Below are 15,968 nucleotides of genomic sequence, written 5' to 3' on the forward strand. Positions count from 1 at the left end.
ATCAGCACCATAATCACTTTTAATCAGAGCACATAGAAACGTAACTGCACGGTCGAAATCCCACTACGAATCCGGGGAAGAAGTAGCAGGCAGTGGAAGTTGAGGTAGTTGCTGTCTTATGAGATGTGTAAGATTTCACTTGGATATTCTAAGCAATAACCAGGGGTTGGCAACTATTTCCTGCAGCTTGCCACATACCATGTTGAAAGTGCATGATGTGCCACCTAGGGGTATATTTGCCAGCTACCAGAATTGGTACTCTCTCCTGACTACTGATCTGCACCGCCAAATATTTTTGTAGACTGCGTAAAGGAATTACTTTATATACTAAACACATTGTATTAAAAAAAATGTAAACAGTTTTACTTTTATAAAATTAATTTAATATAGGTTGACGATTAAATACTTGTCTTTACGAATCAGGAGCTCACTAATACCTCACTACGTTAAATTAATGCTAAAAAGTGGTATATATGGTTCCTGTCACATTGAAATTCTGGTTATAATTTTTGGCAGTAAAAGTGGTACTTACTAGAGCTGTGCATGGTATGTGGACTACAGGTTTGGTCAGTTCTACAGCATATAGTCTAGTATAAAAAAAAAAAAAAACAGCAACAACATTACATGCAACATTACATGCAACATTACATTACATTATATATTTGGGCTGTAAGACAAGGGAATTTTAAGCAACATTTTCCAAGGGAAAAAAAAAAAAAAGTGCATCTTATGGCCCAGCAAATACAGTATTTAAAAGTGTAATGGAATAATATTTAATGCATAAAAAACTTCATATGAAGAATAACCTTCATCTGATATGCAATCTACTTAAGTGTAATTTGTGTTGGAAATTTGAATGGTTAAATAATATGTGGTTTTGGAGATTTAGATTTCACAATAAGGCTGTGGCAAACAAAAGTATTTAAGTGTCATGTATTAAATGCAGTTGCTTATATTATATTTATGAAAGCTTTTGCTGCTGCTCTGCTATTATTATTTTGATTATTCTAAAAACTACTTTGTTACCATACAAATATAAATATAGGTAATGGACTAAATGAATTTTATGAGGGTGTTAATCACTGATTTTCTATTATTCAAGTGATCTTTTGATATATTTAGTTTTTAAGAATTTGGTACTTTTTATGCTAAAATTAATGTTTAAATTTTTGTTTTAACAGATATCATGGATCATTTTAACAGTATATATATTTTGGGAAATATAGCTCATGGTAAGAATTACAAGTTTATTCTTTTAAAATAGAAATAAAATTTTTAAAATTTAAATGGTAAAAGACTGTTTGTTAAATGAATTATTTTATTAAAATATATTCGTTAAACACTTAGAATTTTTTAATATATTGAATGGTTTAATATATTAAAACATCAGAACTATCATGAAAGAAATAGAAAATTGTCATTATTTCTTGATATATTAAATAAACAAAATTTAGCAATACTATTCAGAATAGCTATTCAGCCCAGGGGCATCCAACCTTTATTGGCTCAGGGCCAAAACAGTTAAAATACTGAATGTCACAGGCTGCATGAGTTGTCGCAGCAAGTGGATTGCAGGCTGCAATACCAGATCCTTACTGCTCATTATGCATTTTTCAATACAGAATTTCATTTTTATTATATATGATATACAGGAATTTTTCTAGCAGGGATAAGGAGGTGATTATCCCCTTGTATAAGGCAATGGTCAGGCCACACCTTGAGTGTGGCCTGACCATTGCCTTATACTGTATACAGGTCTGGAAGCCTCATTTTAAGAAGGATGTAGAGCTGTTGGAACAAGTACAGAGAAGGGCAACAAGATTAGTGATTGGAACAAAGGGTTGCTCTTACGAAGAAAGGCTTAAGTTTTGAAAATTACAGTGTCTGGAGACAAGGCATCTGCGAGGTGATCTGATTGAGGTGTATAAAGCCTTGAATGGTTTGAGCATGCTCAATGCAGATGGGATTCTTCTTCTTGCTCAGAATAATCGCCTGACAGGGTATAAATTCAAATTGAGGAAAGACGGTTGTAGGATAGATGTGCAGAAGTTTGCCTTTAGCCAGCAGGTGGTTGATTGCTGGAACAAACTTCCATCTGTCATAGAAGTTGATAGCTTAAATAGATTCAAGGCAGAACTTGACAAACATTTGGAGAGAGAGGATGGGTAAAATAAGGGTTTTTTTTTTTTTGGTTGATGCTATATAAGCTTGCTTTCTTGCATCATGTGCCTTTGCTAATGTTTGTATTTACAGTTTTTTTTTTTTACATTTCATAATTAATATGAAAATTAATATTTTTAATATTAAATAATTAATATAAAATACAATACAAAATACAATACAATATAAAATACAATATAAAATACAAAATTAATATTTTTGTGAGTTTTGTTAATGAAACGGTGTATATTTGTTAGCTCTTGGAATGTAATCCTTTTTTTGTACTGTTTCTTAGTCCCATATAACACGGTTTCACACTACATAAGATTTTATAGGAACCTAACTACTGTTTTATACGAGAGTTACCTGTAATTTGTTCCTTATCTTTAGTTTGGAGTTTTACAATAAACATAGGCTATTATTATTATCGATTTCTTTGTACTGTTTGAAATATAATTATTATCTATATTTCAGTAACCCAGCCATCAAGTATTGCACATGAAATTAAGGATCATTGCAGTCTTGAAGATGGTTAGTAATTTATTTATTTATTATTTATTTATTTTTTTTTTTTGACAAATTTTATTATATATATTTTTTTATTAAATGTCATGAATGTAATTATCACAGTATTCAGAAATTTTTGTTTAAGAAAAGATTAATGCTGCCTTATCTTTTTGTATTTCTGCAGTTCACTTTCAATTCAGATTTCTGATTCATTAAAAATTGGCTGAAACACTGATTGAGAACTTATGTCAAATGACATATATATTTTTAAATAAGGTTGAAAAATTTACTTTTTATATGTCAGAATATGTAGTACAGGCAACCCTTGTTGCCTGTACTACATAACACGGTACTTCTACAACATGGTTTTGTTCTAACATGGTTGATAAAGTGTGGCAGTTCTCACACAACATGGTACTTATAAACATGGTTTCGCTCTAACACAGATAGAGAATTGCTGTAAACCTTGCATAACACTGTATTTTTGAGCTTTTGTGTGGGGAAAAACTGTGCTATTATGTTGGATGTAATTTTTCAACATTTCCATTCTTTTTTGTGAATTGCCACTTTTGGCTTGCTAATCATTATGCAAAGAAAAAAAAAAGATTAGGAAATCTCCATATTTTACTTTGTTGGGAAATTGCCGTGTTAGGTTCTGTGCTATTGAACTTGCGGAAAAATCTAGATTTCAAAGTTTTATTACTATTAGATAATGTTCCACCGAGTGGGCAGGAGCGGGAGTGCAGTAGTAGCACACGCTCTTTGAGTAGACAGGGGTACAAGCCCCTGACTGCTGAATACGGTCGATCTGCCAACCCGCACTGGACCAGCTTGGCAGATTATGGTCCATTTCCCTCAGCATGAATTGTTGAGGAGGCTTCCATCCTGCAGTGGATTGATAATGGCTGCACTTTACTTTTAATGTTCCAGGCCATCCAAAAGATTTAAGTCATCCAAACGTTGAAGTAATGTTCCTACCACCTAGTAAAACTTTTTTAATTAGATCAAGGTGTTATATCTACCTCTAACACTCGTTACATCAGAAAATTGTTACATTGGATTTTGGAAAAAAATTTATTCTGAATTGAATTAATGGAAAATTGAAGTGATGGAGGCATGGAAAAATTTTTCAATTGGGTACTGTATCGGAATCACAGCTTTATCACTCAGAGAAGTAAAACCATCAACATTGAATGCGTGTTGGAAAAATGTATGGCCAGAGTCAGTTCATTCAGGAAATATGGCCAAACTGAAAGAAAACGGAATCAGCACTATAGTAGAACTTGCTAAGTCGGTAGGACTGGAAGGTTTTGGTAATATGACTACTGAAGCCCTCGTGGGTAGCACAGTTGGTAGAATTGCTGTCATCCCCACACTGGGTGGAAGAGACCTAAGTTTCAATCCCATCGATGACTGGAGGAATTTTTATGGGTCTTTTTCACAACGTTGCGGAGTTATTTGGTCTCAGGCAAGGGTAGCATGGTTTTTGCCTCCCGGAAACTCAGGTTTTTTGTCCAGAAAAATAGAAAATCGATCTCAAAACACACAGAGCAACACAGCCTTAGTTGCCGATACTTCAAAAAAAAAAAAAAAAAAAAAAAAAAAGATATGATTACTGAAGACATTCAAGAATTACTGGTAGAAAAAGAGGTTGGCGAAGCAGATTTGGTGGAAGTGGTATCGGAGGAAAATCAAATCAATTCAGAGGATGATAGTGCAGATGAAAATTTTGAACTTACAAATTTTACACCAAAAAGTATATGGAAAGGCATAAAGTTAGCCAAGCAATTAGAATCTTATTTTTTAAATTCAGATTCTTCGACTGAAAGGAGTCCAAAGTTCAAAAGGGAGCTTCAAAAATTATTAGTTCCATATGATGAAATTACAAATATCTATCAAGTAAAAGCAAACAAACTCAGATTAACGATTTTTTTTAAGAGAGCAGAAGATACATGAAATCTAGAATGGTGTATTTTTGTGAGTTTTGTTAATGAAACGGTGTATATTTGTTAGCTCTCGGAATGTAATCCTTTTTTTGTACTGTTTCTTAGTCCCATATAACACGGTTTCACACTACATAAGATTTTATAGGAACCTAACTACTGTTTTATACGAGAGTTACCTGTAATTTGTTCCTTATCTTTAGTTTGTAGTTTTACAATAAACATAGGCTATTATTATTATTATAAATATACTGGGTGTCTCAAAAATATTGGTACAAATGTTTAGGGGAGGTAGGTAACATCTAAAGGAATGTGAATCGCATAGGAACCCATAACCGGAAACGTCACGGGAAAGTAGTAGCAGAGGCACAAGAAGCAGAAATGACACGAGATAGTAATTAGTGGCAAACATTTATTTGACATGATATTAATAATGGAGTACGAGATGGATGCATTTCATGATGTTACAACAGATGCTCGAAGGTTCCACCATGAGACACGGCATGCATGACACTGATGCAGCATAGATTGGCGGACACGGTCGAACACACCTGCAGTTTCTTTGACAGTAGCAGCAGCGCAGACAAGTCTCGCCACGAGATCCATTTCCGTCTCCACAGGCGATTCATACACAATAGATTTGAGGGCCCCCCCACAGAAAGAAATCAAGGCTCGATAAATCAGGTGAGCGTGGGGTCCAGGCAATGGGTCCACCACGGCCAATCCATCGACGCCCAAAATGCCTGTTCAAATGGTCACGAACACACCTTCCATAATGGGCAGGCGCCCCGTCATGTTGAAACCAAATGTTGCGTCTCACATTTGCTGGAACATCGTCAAGTAACCCTGGTAGAACTTGTTCAAGAAAGATCCGATGTTTAGTGGAGTTCATGCGGGATGGTAACAGGTATGGGCCGACTAAGCAGTCACCGACCATACCTGCCCACATATTTATTGCGAAGCGATGTTGTGCCGCATGGGGGTGCACACTGTGCGGGTTATCATGAGCGCACACATGAGCATTGTGCTGATTGAATAAGCCTTCCTGAGTGAAATAAGCCTCATCCGTGACCAAAACATGGGCTGGAAAATTCAAATCTTGAACAATTTCTTGGAGAAATCACTGCGCAAAAGCCACACGTGCAGGATGATCTTGGGGGAGCAGTAACTGAACCCTTTGGAGATGAAAGAGGTGTAAGGAATCATCGTGCCAGACACGCTGTATACTGCAACGAGACACTCCTAAGGCAGAGGCAACGGCACGTGTGCTGGTAGTATGATTATTCTGGACAGCATTCAACATGCTTTCTTCCATGGCGGGAGTTCGCGTCGAACGTGGTCTGCCCGCACTACTCCTGTTACCTTTAAATGACCCATAATCGCACAAATTTTGATGCACACGCGCAAACAAACGCTGGTCCGGTACATGTCTGTCTGTCTGGGAAGCGTTCTCCATAAATTCGTTGAGCGGGTTGTCCATTGCCCTCTGCTAATCCATACACTAGGTGCATGTCTGCTGGCTCACAGTTCGTATATTGATGCATGCTCTTCGTGCAGCGACTACTGCTTGAATGAGTAAACCAGAAATTTTCCCTCTCGCGAACTGTTGAACAGCGTCGTGTACCGACTTACGGTGACGTTTCTGGTTATGGGTTCTTATGCGATTCACATTCCTTTAGATGTTACCTACCTCCCTTAAATGTTTTTACCAATATTTTTGAGACACCCTGCATATAGCAGTTTCTTTAATAAGTGTTTTAAATATAATGTATAAAAGGTAGAAATAGATACAAGGCTGTTCAATAAAGAACATTCCCCCCCCCACAACATACCTTTATTAATAATCTATATTTTGAATGTCCTTTTCAAAGTAGTCTCCATTTGATGAAATGCACTTACTTACTCCAACATTTCTGCCCTTCTTCAAAAACATTCACACCTGTGTGAAAAACAATTTTCATTCACACCTGTCTATTTACTTTTCTTGCCAGCCATGGGTGCCATAGGTTTTCACGGGACCAGAAATGCATACCGGAAGTAGGAGAGAGGAGGGGTGTACCTTAATTTTGAATTTAGAGCCTTGATGTAAATGATAAACAGTCCCTGTTGTATATTGTAGCTGTGTGTTCCCAGGTTTCCTTTGTCCCAACCCGGCAGGGCATCCCTCCGGTATGACCCCAGTTTAGTATGGAACCAGTAGCCCCTGGAAGTGGAAAAGAAGGGGGGGGGTATGGTATTTTTCCCTAGTGTAAATATCTTAATCTATGGCTTGATTTAACCCTCTCCAGAAGGTTTTGCATGTTCCTGTAAGTTGGCAGCCACTCCCAAGAACAACTTAATGGCTGCCCAAGACAGCATTTGGCAGATTTGCACAACTTACTTGGGACTGTGAAACTGTCACACATTCCATTCATCCACTCTTGCACTCAGAGCCTATTTACACAAAAAAAAAAAGAAAAAAAAAAAAGCAGCACTCAGGTTAAATCATACACATACATTCATTCACCCATTCTCACTCACATGTCCCAATAAATACACTTTTACACATCAAGTGCAGTCACTCAGTACATTAGCATTAGCATTAGTAGAGGCATTTGATGTAAGAAAGCAAGCTTATGCAGCATCAGCCAAAAAAAAAAAAAAAATTCAGTAACATAAATAAATAAAAATAACCACTTCCACTTCACCCCTCTGTTCGTTCGAAATACCTGTCCAGCTGAGCCTTAAACTTATTTAGGCTATCAACTTCCACGACAAGGGATGGAAGTCTGTTCCACCCACCAACCACCCGCTGGCTAAAGGCAAATTTCCGCACATCTATCCTACATCTGTCTTTCCTCAATTTGAATTTATGCCCTCTCAGGTGATTTTTCTGAGCTAGAGGAAGAATCCCATCAGCATTGAGCATGCTCAAACCATTCAAGGCTTTGTACACCTCTATCAGATCACCCCGCTGGTGCCTAGTTTCCAGACACTGTAATTTGCAAAACTTAAGCCTTTCTTCGTAAGAGAACCCCTTTGTCCCATTCACCAATCTAGTTGCCCTTCTCTGTACTCGTTCCAGCAGCTCTACATCCTTCCTGAAATGAGGCCTCCAGGCCTGTATACAGTACTCTAGGTGTGGCCTGACCATTGCCTTATACAAGGGAATAATCACCTCCTTATCCCTGCTAGAAAAATTCCTATATATCATTGACAATACACCATGAGCTACTCTTGCAGCTCGTCTGCACTGCTCAGAGAACTTCATATCTGCCTGCACCACCACCCCCAGGTCCCTTTCATTCTCTACCACTGTCATTGTAGTACCACAGAGTTGATACGTTGCTCTGGGGTTGCTGTTTCCCATATGTAGTACTTTACATTTGTCAATGTTAAACTTCATTTGCCACCTCGAAGCCCATCTGCTCAACCTTTCCAAATCCTGTTGCAGCAGCATAGTGTCAGTAGTGTCCTTGACAACCCTGCCAACCTTCGTATCGTCTGCAAACTTGGACATTAAGCCTGATATACCATCATCAATATCATTTATAAATACAGAAAACAATAAAGGCCCCAATACTGAACCCTGAGGGACTCCACTAATAACATTAGTCCACGATGAGCAGTGTCCATTGATTACCACTCTCTGTCTTCTCCCCCTCAACCACCCCTTTATCCATAGCAGCAACTTGCCTCCAATGCCACACTGCTCCAATTTGTGCAGCAGTCTTCCATGTGCAACAGTATCAAAAGCCTTTCTAAGATCCAAGTATATAATATCAAAGTTATTCCCTGCATCCAGTTCTTTTGTGACTGCATTATAGTATCCAATCAAATTGGTCAGGCAAGACTTCCCCTTAACAAAACCATGCTGTGTCCTAGCTATAACTGAAGTCTTGTCTAGATGATCCTGCAGTGCTTCTTTCACCAGTGTCTCCATTAATTTTCCGGGAACAGAAGTTAAACTCACAGGTCTATAATTACTTGTGTCAGCCTTTGATCCCCCTTTGTGAATTGGGGTCACATTTGCACATCTCCAGTCAATGGGTACCTCCCCTGAGTCCAAGGAAGCTCTCATAATTATGGCTAAGGGTTTGCTTACCTCCTTTGCTGCCTCCTTTAATATAACTGGATAGATCCCATCCACCCCAGGTGCCTTTCTTGTGTTTATCTTCAACAATTTCTCCTCCACTTTGCTCTCAGTTATTACAAGATTCTCTAGCTTACTGCTAGAGTTGAATACACCTCTGGCATTCCCCTCGCTGAATAACTCCTCATGTGTGAATGTCGATGTAAAATATTCATTTAGTTTGTTAGCTACCCGAGCAGGGTCATCAACAGTTGACCCATCGATCTCAAGTGGACCAATCTGATTCATCCCCTTCCTTCTAGAGTTTACATAAGTAAAGAACTCTTTGCTGTTTTTCTTCGCATCCCTTGCCAAGGATCTCTCGTAATCTGCCTTCGCCTGCCTAACCTCCTTTGTAACTTGGTTACAGATCAACTTGTATCTATCATAGGCGTCCGTGTCACGTGTTAATTTGTATGTATCCCATGCATTTTTCTTCTCTGCCATATGCCTCATTAGTTCATCTGACAACCATTTAGGCCTAAACCTTGAACAGTGTTTCTTAGTTGGTATGTAAAGCCTAGTAGCTTCCACGATAACTTCTTTGAATGCTTCCCATTTTGAATTTGCTGTTGGCAATATCATCAGTTGATCCCACTGTATAGAATTTAAATACTGTCTCAGTCCATTGTAGTCGCCTTTACGAAAGCAATACCCCTTCCCTTTACCCCTAATGGTAGTTACCTCTTTGAGTAACTCCCACTTCAGCACACTGTGATCACTGCCACCAAGTGGTTCATTTATCTGCAGATTCTTAATGCATGAAGAATCACTACTGATAATCAATTCAAGAGTATTACTCCCTCTAGTTGCCTCCCGAACATGCTGATGTAGAAAACAATCATCCAATAAATCCACAAAAGCCTTGCTACTGTGTGAGTGACCAGCCCCCAAATTCCAGTCAATATCTGGGAAATTAAAATCCCCCATTATAAGACTCTCTGATTTACTGGCCCACTCTATTTCTCCGAACAGTTTCTTATTATACTCATCAGAGTCATTAGGCCTATAGCACACTCCTACTCTCAATTTTCATCTCCCAATGCTTATGTCACACCAAACTGACTCGACACTGCACTGTCCAGCGATGTCGACTGGCTTCACTTCCTTGGATTTTATGTGTTTTTTAACTAATAGCATAACCCCTCCTCCCTTCCTATCCTGTCTATCCCTTCTGTAGACATTGTACTCCCCAAATTCCAGTTCTGCATTTCTTATATCTGTGTGACACCACGTCTCTGAAATCCCCACAATATCTGCCTTTGATGTTTTGAGCAACACCTCAAATTCATCAAATTTATTTACTAAACTCCTAGCATTGGTGTACACACAAGTGTACATGCACCTGTTCTTTTTCTTAGCTACCCTAACACAACCCATGTGTTTACTTGTACCCCAATGATTCCCAGCAGTCTCTGAAATATCCTGCATCTTATTTTCCAGGCTGTGGCTCATTCCAATAGAAGCAGTGCAAGAATCACTTTCACCTCTGCCAGTGGCTACTGTTAATCTATTAGTCCTTGTATCCCCCCAATCTAGCAGTTTTCCGACCCACCTAACATTGCCTCGATAGCATCAGCAAACATTCTTGCACCCTTTCTATTTAAGTGTATCCCATCCCTGTAGAAGCAGTCTCTCCTGTTAACAAGTACAGACCAGGCTGAAAAAAATTCTACCCCTTGAGCCCTGCACAATCTTTCCAGGGCCGAATTGATTGACAGGGCTCTCATCATATACTCCCTCCTATCGTGTCTGGGCAGAATTGCAGACACTTTCAATTTCAACCCTAATTCACGGCTTTTTTTCATCAGTGACCTGTACTTGTCAAGTAATTCCACCGGTCTCCTACTCTTAATGTCATTAGTGCCAACGTGTACAACTATATCACCTTTTGTGCCCTTAAAGGATGATATCCACTCTACAACGTCATCAACTTTTGCCCCTGGCAGACATACCCTGGTCCTATTCCACCTATCCTTTTTACAAAGCATGTTTCCCGTTTCCCTGACAATAGAGTCACCAACAACTACTAGTTCCTTTGGGACCAGCGCATTCTGCCTTGGGGGTTGCCGCTGTGTTCCGTGATGACCAAGTGCAAGCTCTGGCATTGGTGTGGGCAGCTGAGAGCTTGATGGGCCCCTCACTTGTAATATTTCGAGGGCATCCACCCTATCCTTCAAGCTCTCATATAGGCCCATAACAATGCTGAGTTGTCGCCTTATCTCCTTACACTCCTTGCATCGCACACACACAAAGACATCCCCCATGGCAGTATCATGTCCCATACTTGACTGCTCCGCAAACATCAAGCAAATAGTGCATCTTACAAGGCTGTGATTCAGAGGACAACTGCCCCCCTCAGTTCTCCCCTGGGCCACAGCATTCCCATTGGCTTGAGCCCTTTGCTTTGCTGCTCTGGTTTGAGTCATGATTTAGATTTACTTTCAATAAAATTTCAATTTCTGTACAAAATTAAATCTTAAACTTGTATCCAAACACAGTTATAACGCTATATTTATGTTTCAGTAACGAGTGTTATCTACGGAATATTTACGTTTCAGTAACGAGTGTTATCTACGAAATATTTACGTTTCAGTAACGAGTGTTATCTGCGAAATCCCTTTATATAACTTTCGTATCAAGTTATGTATTAATTATTTGTTTTTACTAATTATTTATGTTACGTAACCTAAGTGGTTATATGTATAATTAATTATGTTAAATATAATTAATTATATTACGTTTGTAATCTAAGTCGTTATATGTATTTATTTAAACGTACAATTTAACTGCTAACGAAGTTCAACTAACGCTATCTAGTACGGTATATCGTATCACAAAGGCGGGAAAATTACGAACGGTTAGCGGAGTTGAAACACGTGGAAACCTTTACCGATACTTTTATGCAATTACAAGGCCGAGTAAAGAATAAATACACCAAATTAATCAGAAAATCACAAAATAATGTTATACTACTAAATTTAAATCAAAAGTTTTAGAAAAACAATAATTTCAAATCAATAAATAAGAAAAATCCACTTAGCGGCTTTGAAAACGACCGTCTCTAGTAGCCTCGAAACATTCAAAAACAGGTTCATATTCAGTCATTTTCATACGCACTTACGGCAGGTGCCAATCACACACACACAACAGGGGCCCTTTGGGTTAGTTTAGGAAAAAAAAAAGAAGTTGCATCCTAGCTCACCAGTATAGCCTGACTATCAAAAATAGTCAGAGGCTGGGTTGCTCCAGCTTGTATTAAGCAGGTAGATTGTCTTAATTTAAGCAGTGGTTGAGGGGCAGAGCCAGCCCATCCACATCCTAGTTCAGAATTGAAGTCAATTTCTTGTGGGTCATTTTGTATATCCCAGTGTGACCATGAGCACCTCGGAAAGTTGACACTTTGCTGCCAGCAACCAATGGGGAGAATGGGGCCAACATGTGGGATGTTTCCTGATGTAAGGAATAGGATCAATTTGCTATTATTACATAGTTATTTGGCCTGTTGCAGCGTTGTTCTGCGCAGTTCAAATACAGATTGCAAGTATTGAATTAATGCCTTGTAGTAGACTTCTTCTATAATGAACAGATTTTCATAAATCCTGGGTAGAGAACAGGCTGGTTTACCAATGAATGTGTTTCTCAAGTTATCATACAGAGAGCAGTTGTAGGGCACGTGGCTCCAATCTTTGTTGGCACCATGGGAGCAGTGGTGGTAATCAGCTATGCCAAGACTAAATAATTTATCCTTGAAATAACCGTGGCCTCTCAAGAAAAAGGTAGTGTACATTCCTGGAAAGAACCAGTGAAACTCTAGGGATAAACTGTGTGGTTGTTTCCTCTTTGTTGTCCAGTCCCAATTGTCTAGCCATTACTGTTGTAATGTAGTCACTATCTGTTTTCTTTCCTGTGTTTCAGGGTTGTCAAGGTTTAGAGTAATACTCATTTCAGTGGGTATTTGTTTCCCAAGTACAGTCCTGGCTTTGTGATCTCCAGATCCAATGGCAGGGTACCAGCCAACACTTGCAAGACAGAGGTGCTTGCTGTGCAACAGCTCTGTTAATAGTTAACAATACGATTTTCTCTATACTGTCAATTTTTGATATATTTCTGGCTGTGTAAGCTCTGGAAAATCGGACACCAACACTATTGGTTATTACTGGGAGGAATACTGCTTTATATATCAGAGACCGAGTTTTCTTTTTTTTTAGGCCCCAGTCAGAGAGACTGATGCAGGTGTATGAAAGGGAAAGATAAGACATGAAGGGGGAGGGGAGTAGATTATGCTCTTAGTTAAGATGCATATTAAATCTAAGGCAGTGCATCCAGTGGGCATCGGTGGCCAGTGCAATATTGAGTCAGTTGTGACATGAGCACTGGAAAAACAAAAATGATGGTATGAGTGTTATAGGCCTAATTACTGTATGAAGAATAACCATACAGACATAAGAGTCAGTGAATAAGAATGTCTTATAATGGGGCCTTTGACTGAAACTTGTGGGTTGGTCATTCAACCAAGACTTTTGTGAATTTATTGGATGATTGTTTGGTACACCAGCATGTTAGAGAGAAAGCAATACTCTTGATCTGATTATGAGCAGTAATCCTTCTTGCATTAAGAATCTGCAGATAAAAGACCTACTAAGTGGCAGTCATCACAATGTGTCAATGTGGTCTTTACTTAAAGATGTAGCTACTGTCAAAGGAAATGGAAAGGACTTCTGCTTTCGTAAAGGTGATTACAGCAGTCTTATATAGTTTTTAATTCTGTGCAGTGGGACCAACTGATGAAGCTTTTGACCTTAAAAAAAAACTGTTATGCAAATTGGAGCAGTGCAGCATTAAGGACAAGTTGCTGCTATAATTAAAGGGATGGTTGAGAGGAGATGACACAGAATGGTTATCAATGGGCATTGCTTTTCTTGGATGGACCCAGCAGTGCTGCGTCCATTGTTATTTTTTATATATTTTAGTGAAGGCATGTCAGGCTTAATGTCTAATGTTAACGTTTGCATGTCAGGCTTAATGTTAAAGTTTGCAGATTATATAAATCACAGTAATCAAGGTATATGCTATAAGATGTAGACAAATTAAGTTGATGGGCTGAGAAGTGACAGTTGACAAATGCAAGGTACTTCATATGGGAAGCAGCAATCCTAGAATAATGCACCAGTTATGTGGTACCACACTCAGAGCAGTGGAGAATGAAAACACCTGGGGGTAATTGTGAAATCAGATATGCAGTTATCTGAGCAGTGCAAACAGTTGCCAGGACAGCACATAGGATTTTTCAACGATATAGAGGAACTTTGCCAGTAAGGATAGAGAGGCGATTGTCCAACGGTTAGGCCTCATCTTGAATACTGCATACAGGTCTGGAAGCCTCATTTTAAGAAAGAAGTTGATCCATTGGAATGGATGCCAAACAGAGCAACAAGATTGAGGGAGCAAAAGGGTGCTCTTACCAGGAAAGGCTTCAGTTTTGCAAATTGCAGCATCTGCAGACTAGGCACCTGTGAGGAGATCTGATTGAGTAAGCTTAATTCTGATGGAATCCTTCCTCCTGCATAGACTACACACATGAGGGGGCATAAATTCAGTCAGATAATTGTGGAATAGATTAGGGCCTATGATCTTGTCTCTGATGCTGGCTCATATCAACTTTCATTAATTCTGCACCGAAGTTGAAGCAAATTTGGAGTAAAAACACACAAATTTGTGCCTGCCTAATAATGCATTATAGTGGCAATTCCAAATATCATTCTGTGTGCAGCATGCTTCTTCAGTTCACAGGATATGCTCACAGATCTGAAGCTGAAACAACCTGTTGGTCAGTGACCTACAGGTTGTTTGTGCAAAAAAATGTAGAAAAAGTGATATGGGTGCAAACCATTTCCTCTCATAATGTGGTGAATGGCTGCATGTTTAATTCCTAACCATTGAGCTGGTGCCACTGCCACTGCTTTTTCATGTCACGGATTTCATTGAGTGTGGCCTGCTCCCATCTGCACCAACCTTTAGTTTCATTTGCTAGGACCACTTCTTAGGCATATGTCAAATTGCCTACTGACATTGGTGTTGGAATGCCATTTGCCTGGGTATTTTTGCATGAGCAGCACTCTGTGCACTTATTCAACACTCTCCCAACCTGAAGTGTATGTCATTTTTCGCATATTCTATGTCTGCATGGCCAAACCCTTCCATCATTCACACATCAGTTTTCTTCACAAACTGAAATGGTTACCTTTTTCTTTTAAATTAACGGCTGTTATTTATCAGATATTGGGAACATAGTTTGCATATCGTGACAAATGCATGTGTGATTGGCAAGGAAACTCTTTCAAACTGCCTTTACAGTGCAAATTGCTCTTTCCATATGTGATGTCGTCAATCTTTAACTGACAGAGCAACACAATATTTTCTACAAGATATGCCATATCTCCTAGAAAATATCTTGTTATTTGCAAATATCTTCTTGTTTCAGATAAAAAGAAAAACTGTTCAGAACATTTTCAGGTATATTACAAGATTTCAGATATATTTTTACACAACTTTTATTTAAAGAACTTTCTAGGTGTGCAAGTACCTGTGCTGCTTGCTTTCACGCAATCTTTGTGTGAATCTCATGAGGACATATACATTCAATTTTAAATAAAATGATATTTCACTAAACATATTGATATACCTGATGTAAGTATTGGGAATTCAGAGCTGCATCAAATGTCAGTTTGTTAGTGTTTTAACATTGAAGTCAGAATAATTATTGGCCTAGTATGGAAACAAAACATAAATGCGATTAAACTCTTGCAACACTTGAACTGAGTTTAAATTCAATTTCTTAAGAGACTTTGGTATAAAAGTGCCCATACAGTAGTTAAAGTTTGCATATTTGGTTTAAAGAAACTGAGCAAAAATATTATTTTTAGACAAATCATCAAACGTTGAAACATTCCAGTTACTAGACATCACTTCTCCAGAGCAGCAAGAACTTGGCTATATGCCACTCAGAGATGATTTTGAATGGGTATGTTATATTTAAGACACTGTTTCATTTGTGATGAATTTTATAAATATTTAATTTTTATCTGCATTCTATGGAAAGGTTACACTATACTTTCAGCTTGTTAGTAGATAACATTATAATAAATTTTAGAATAACGAACGTGCTTATGTTTGTTTGTTATTGATACTGTAGCATGTCTAACGTGATGCATATTTGATGTTATATTTTTAGTACTGAACACTTT

General features: G+C 38.4%; 1 protein-coding gene across 1 annotated transcript in view; it reads left to right on the forward strand.

Moving 5' to 3' along the window:
* Nucleotides 1–15,968, forward strand: part of LOC150084646 (transcriptional adapter 2-beta-like) — a 356,600-nt gene that overhangs the window by 90,783 nt on the left and 249,849 nt on the right. The window contains exons 6-8 of the mRNA XM_090376312.1: nucleotides 1,182–1,232; nucleotides 2,635–2,691; nucleotides 15,648–15,745. Coding sequence (XP_090232438.1) covers nucleotides 1,182–1,232; nucleotides 2,635–2,691; nucleotides 15,648–15,745 — 206 coding nt within the window. The remainder of the gene's footprint in view (nucleotides 1–1,181; nucleotides 1,233–2,634; nucleotides 2,692–15,647; nucleotides 15,746–15,968) is intronic.

This window comes from Mastigoproctus giganteus, chromosome 6, assembly GCF_048544385.1.
Source record: "Mastigoproctus giganteus isolate SK-2022 chromosome 6, ASM4854438v1, whole genome shotgun sequence".
Lineage (NCBI taxonomy): Eukaryota > Metazoa > Arthropoda > Arachnida > Uropygi > Thelyphonidae > Mastigoproctus > Mastigoproctus giganteus.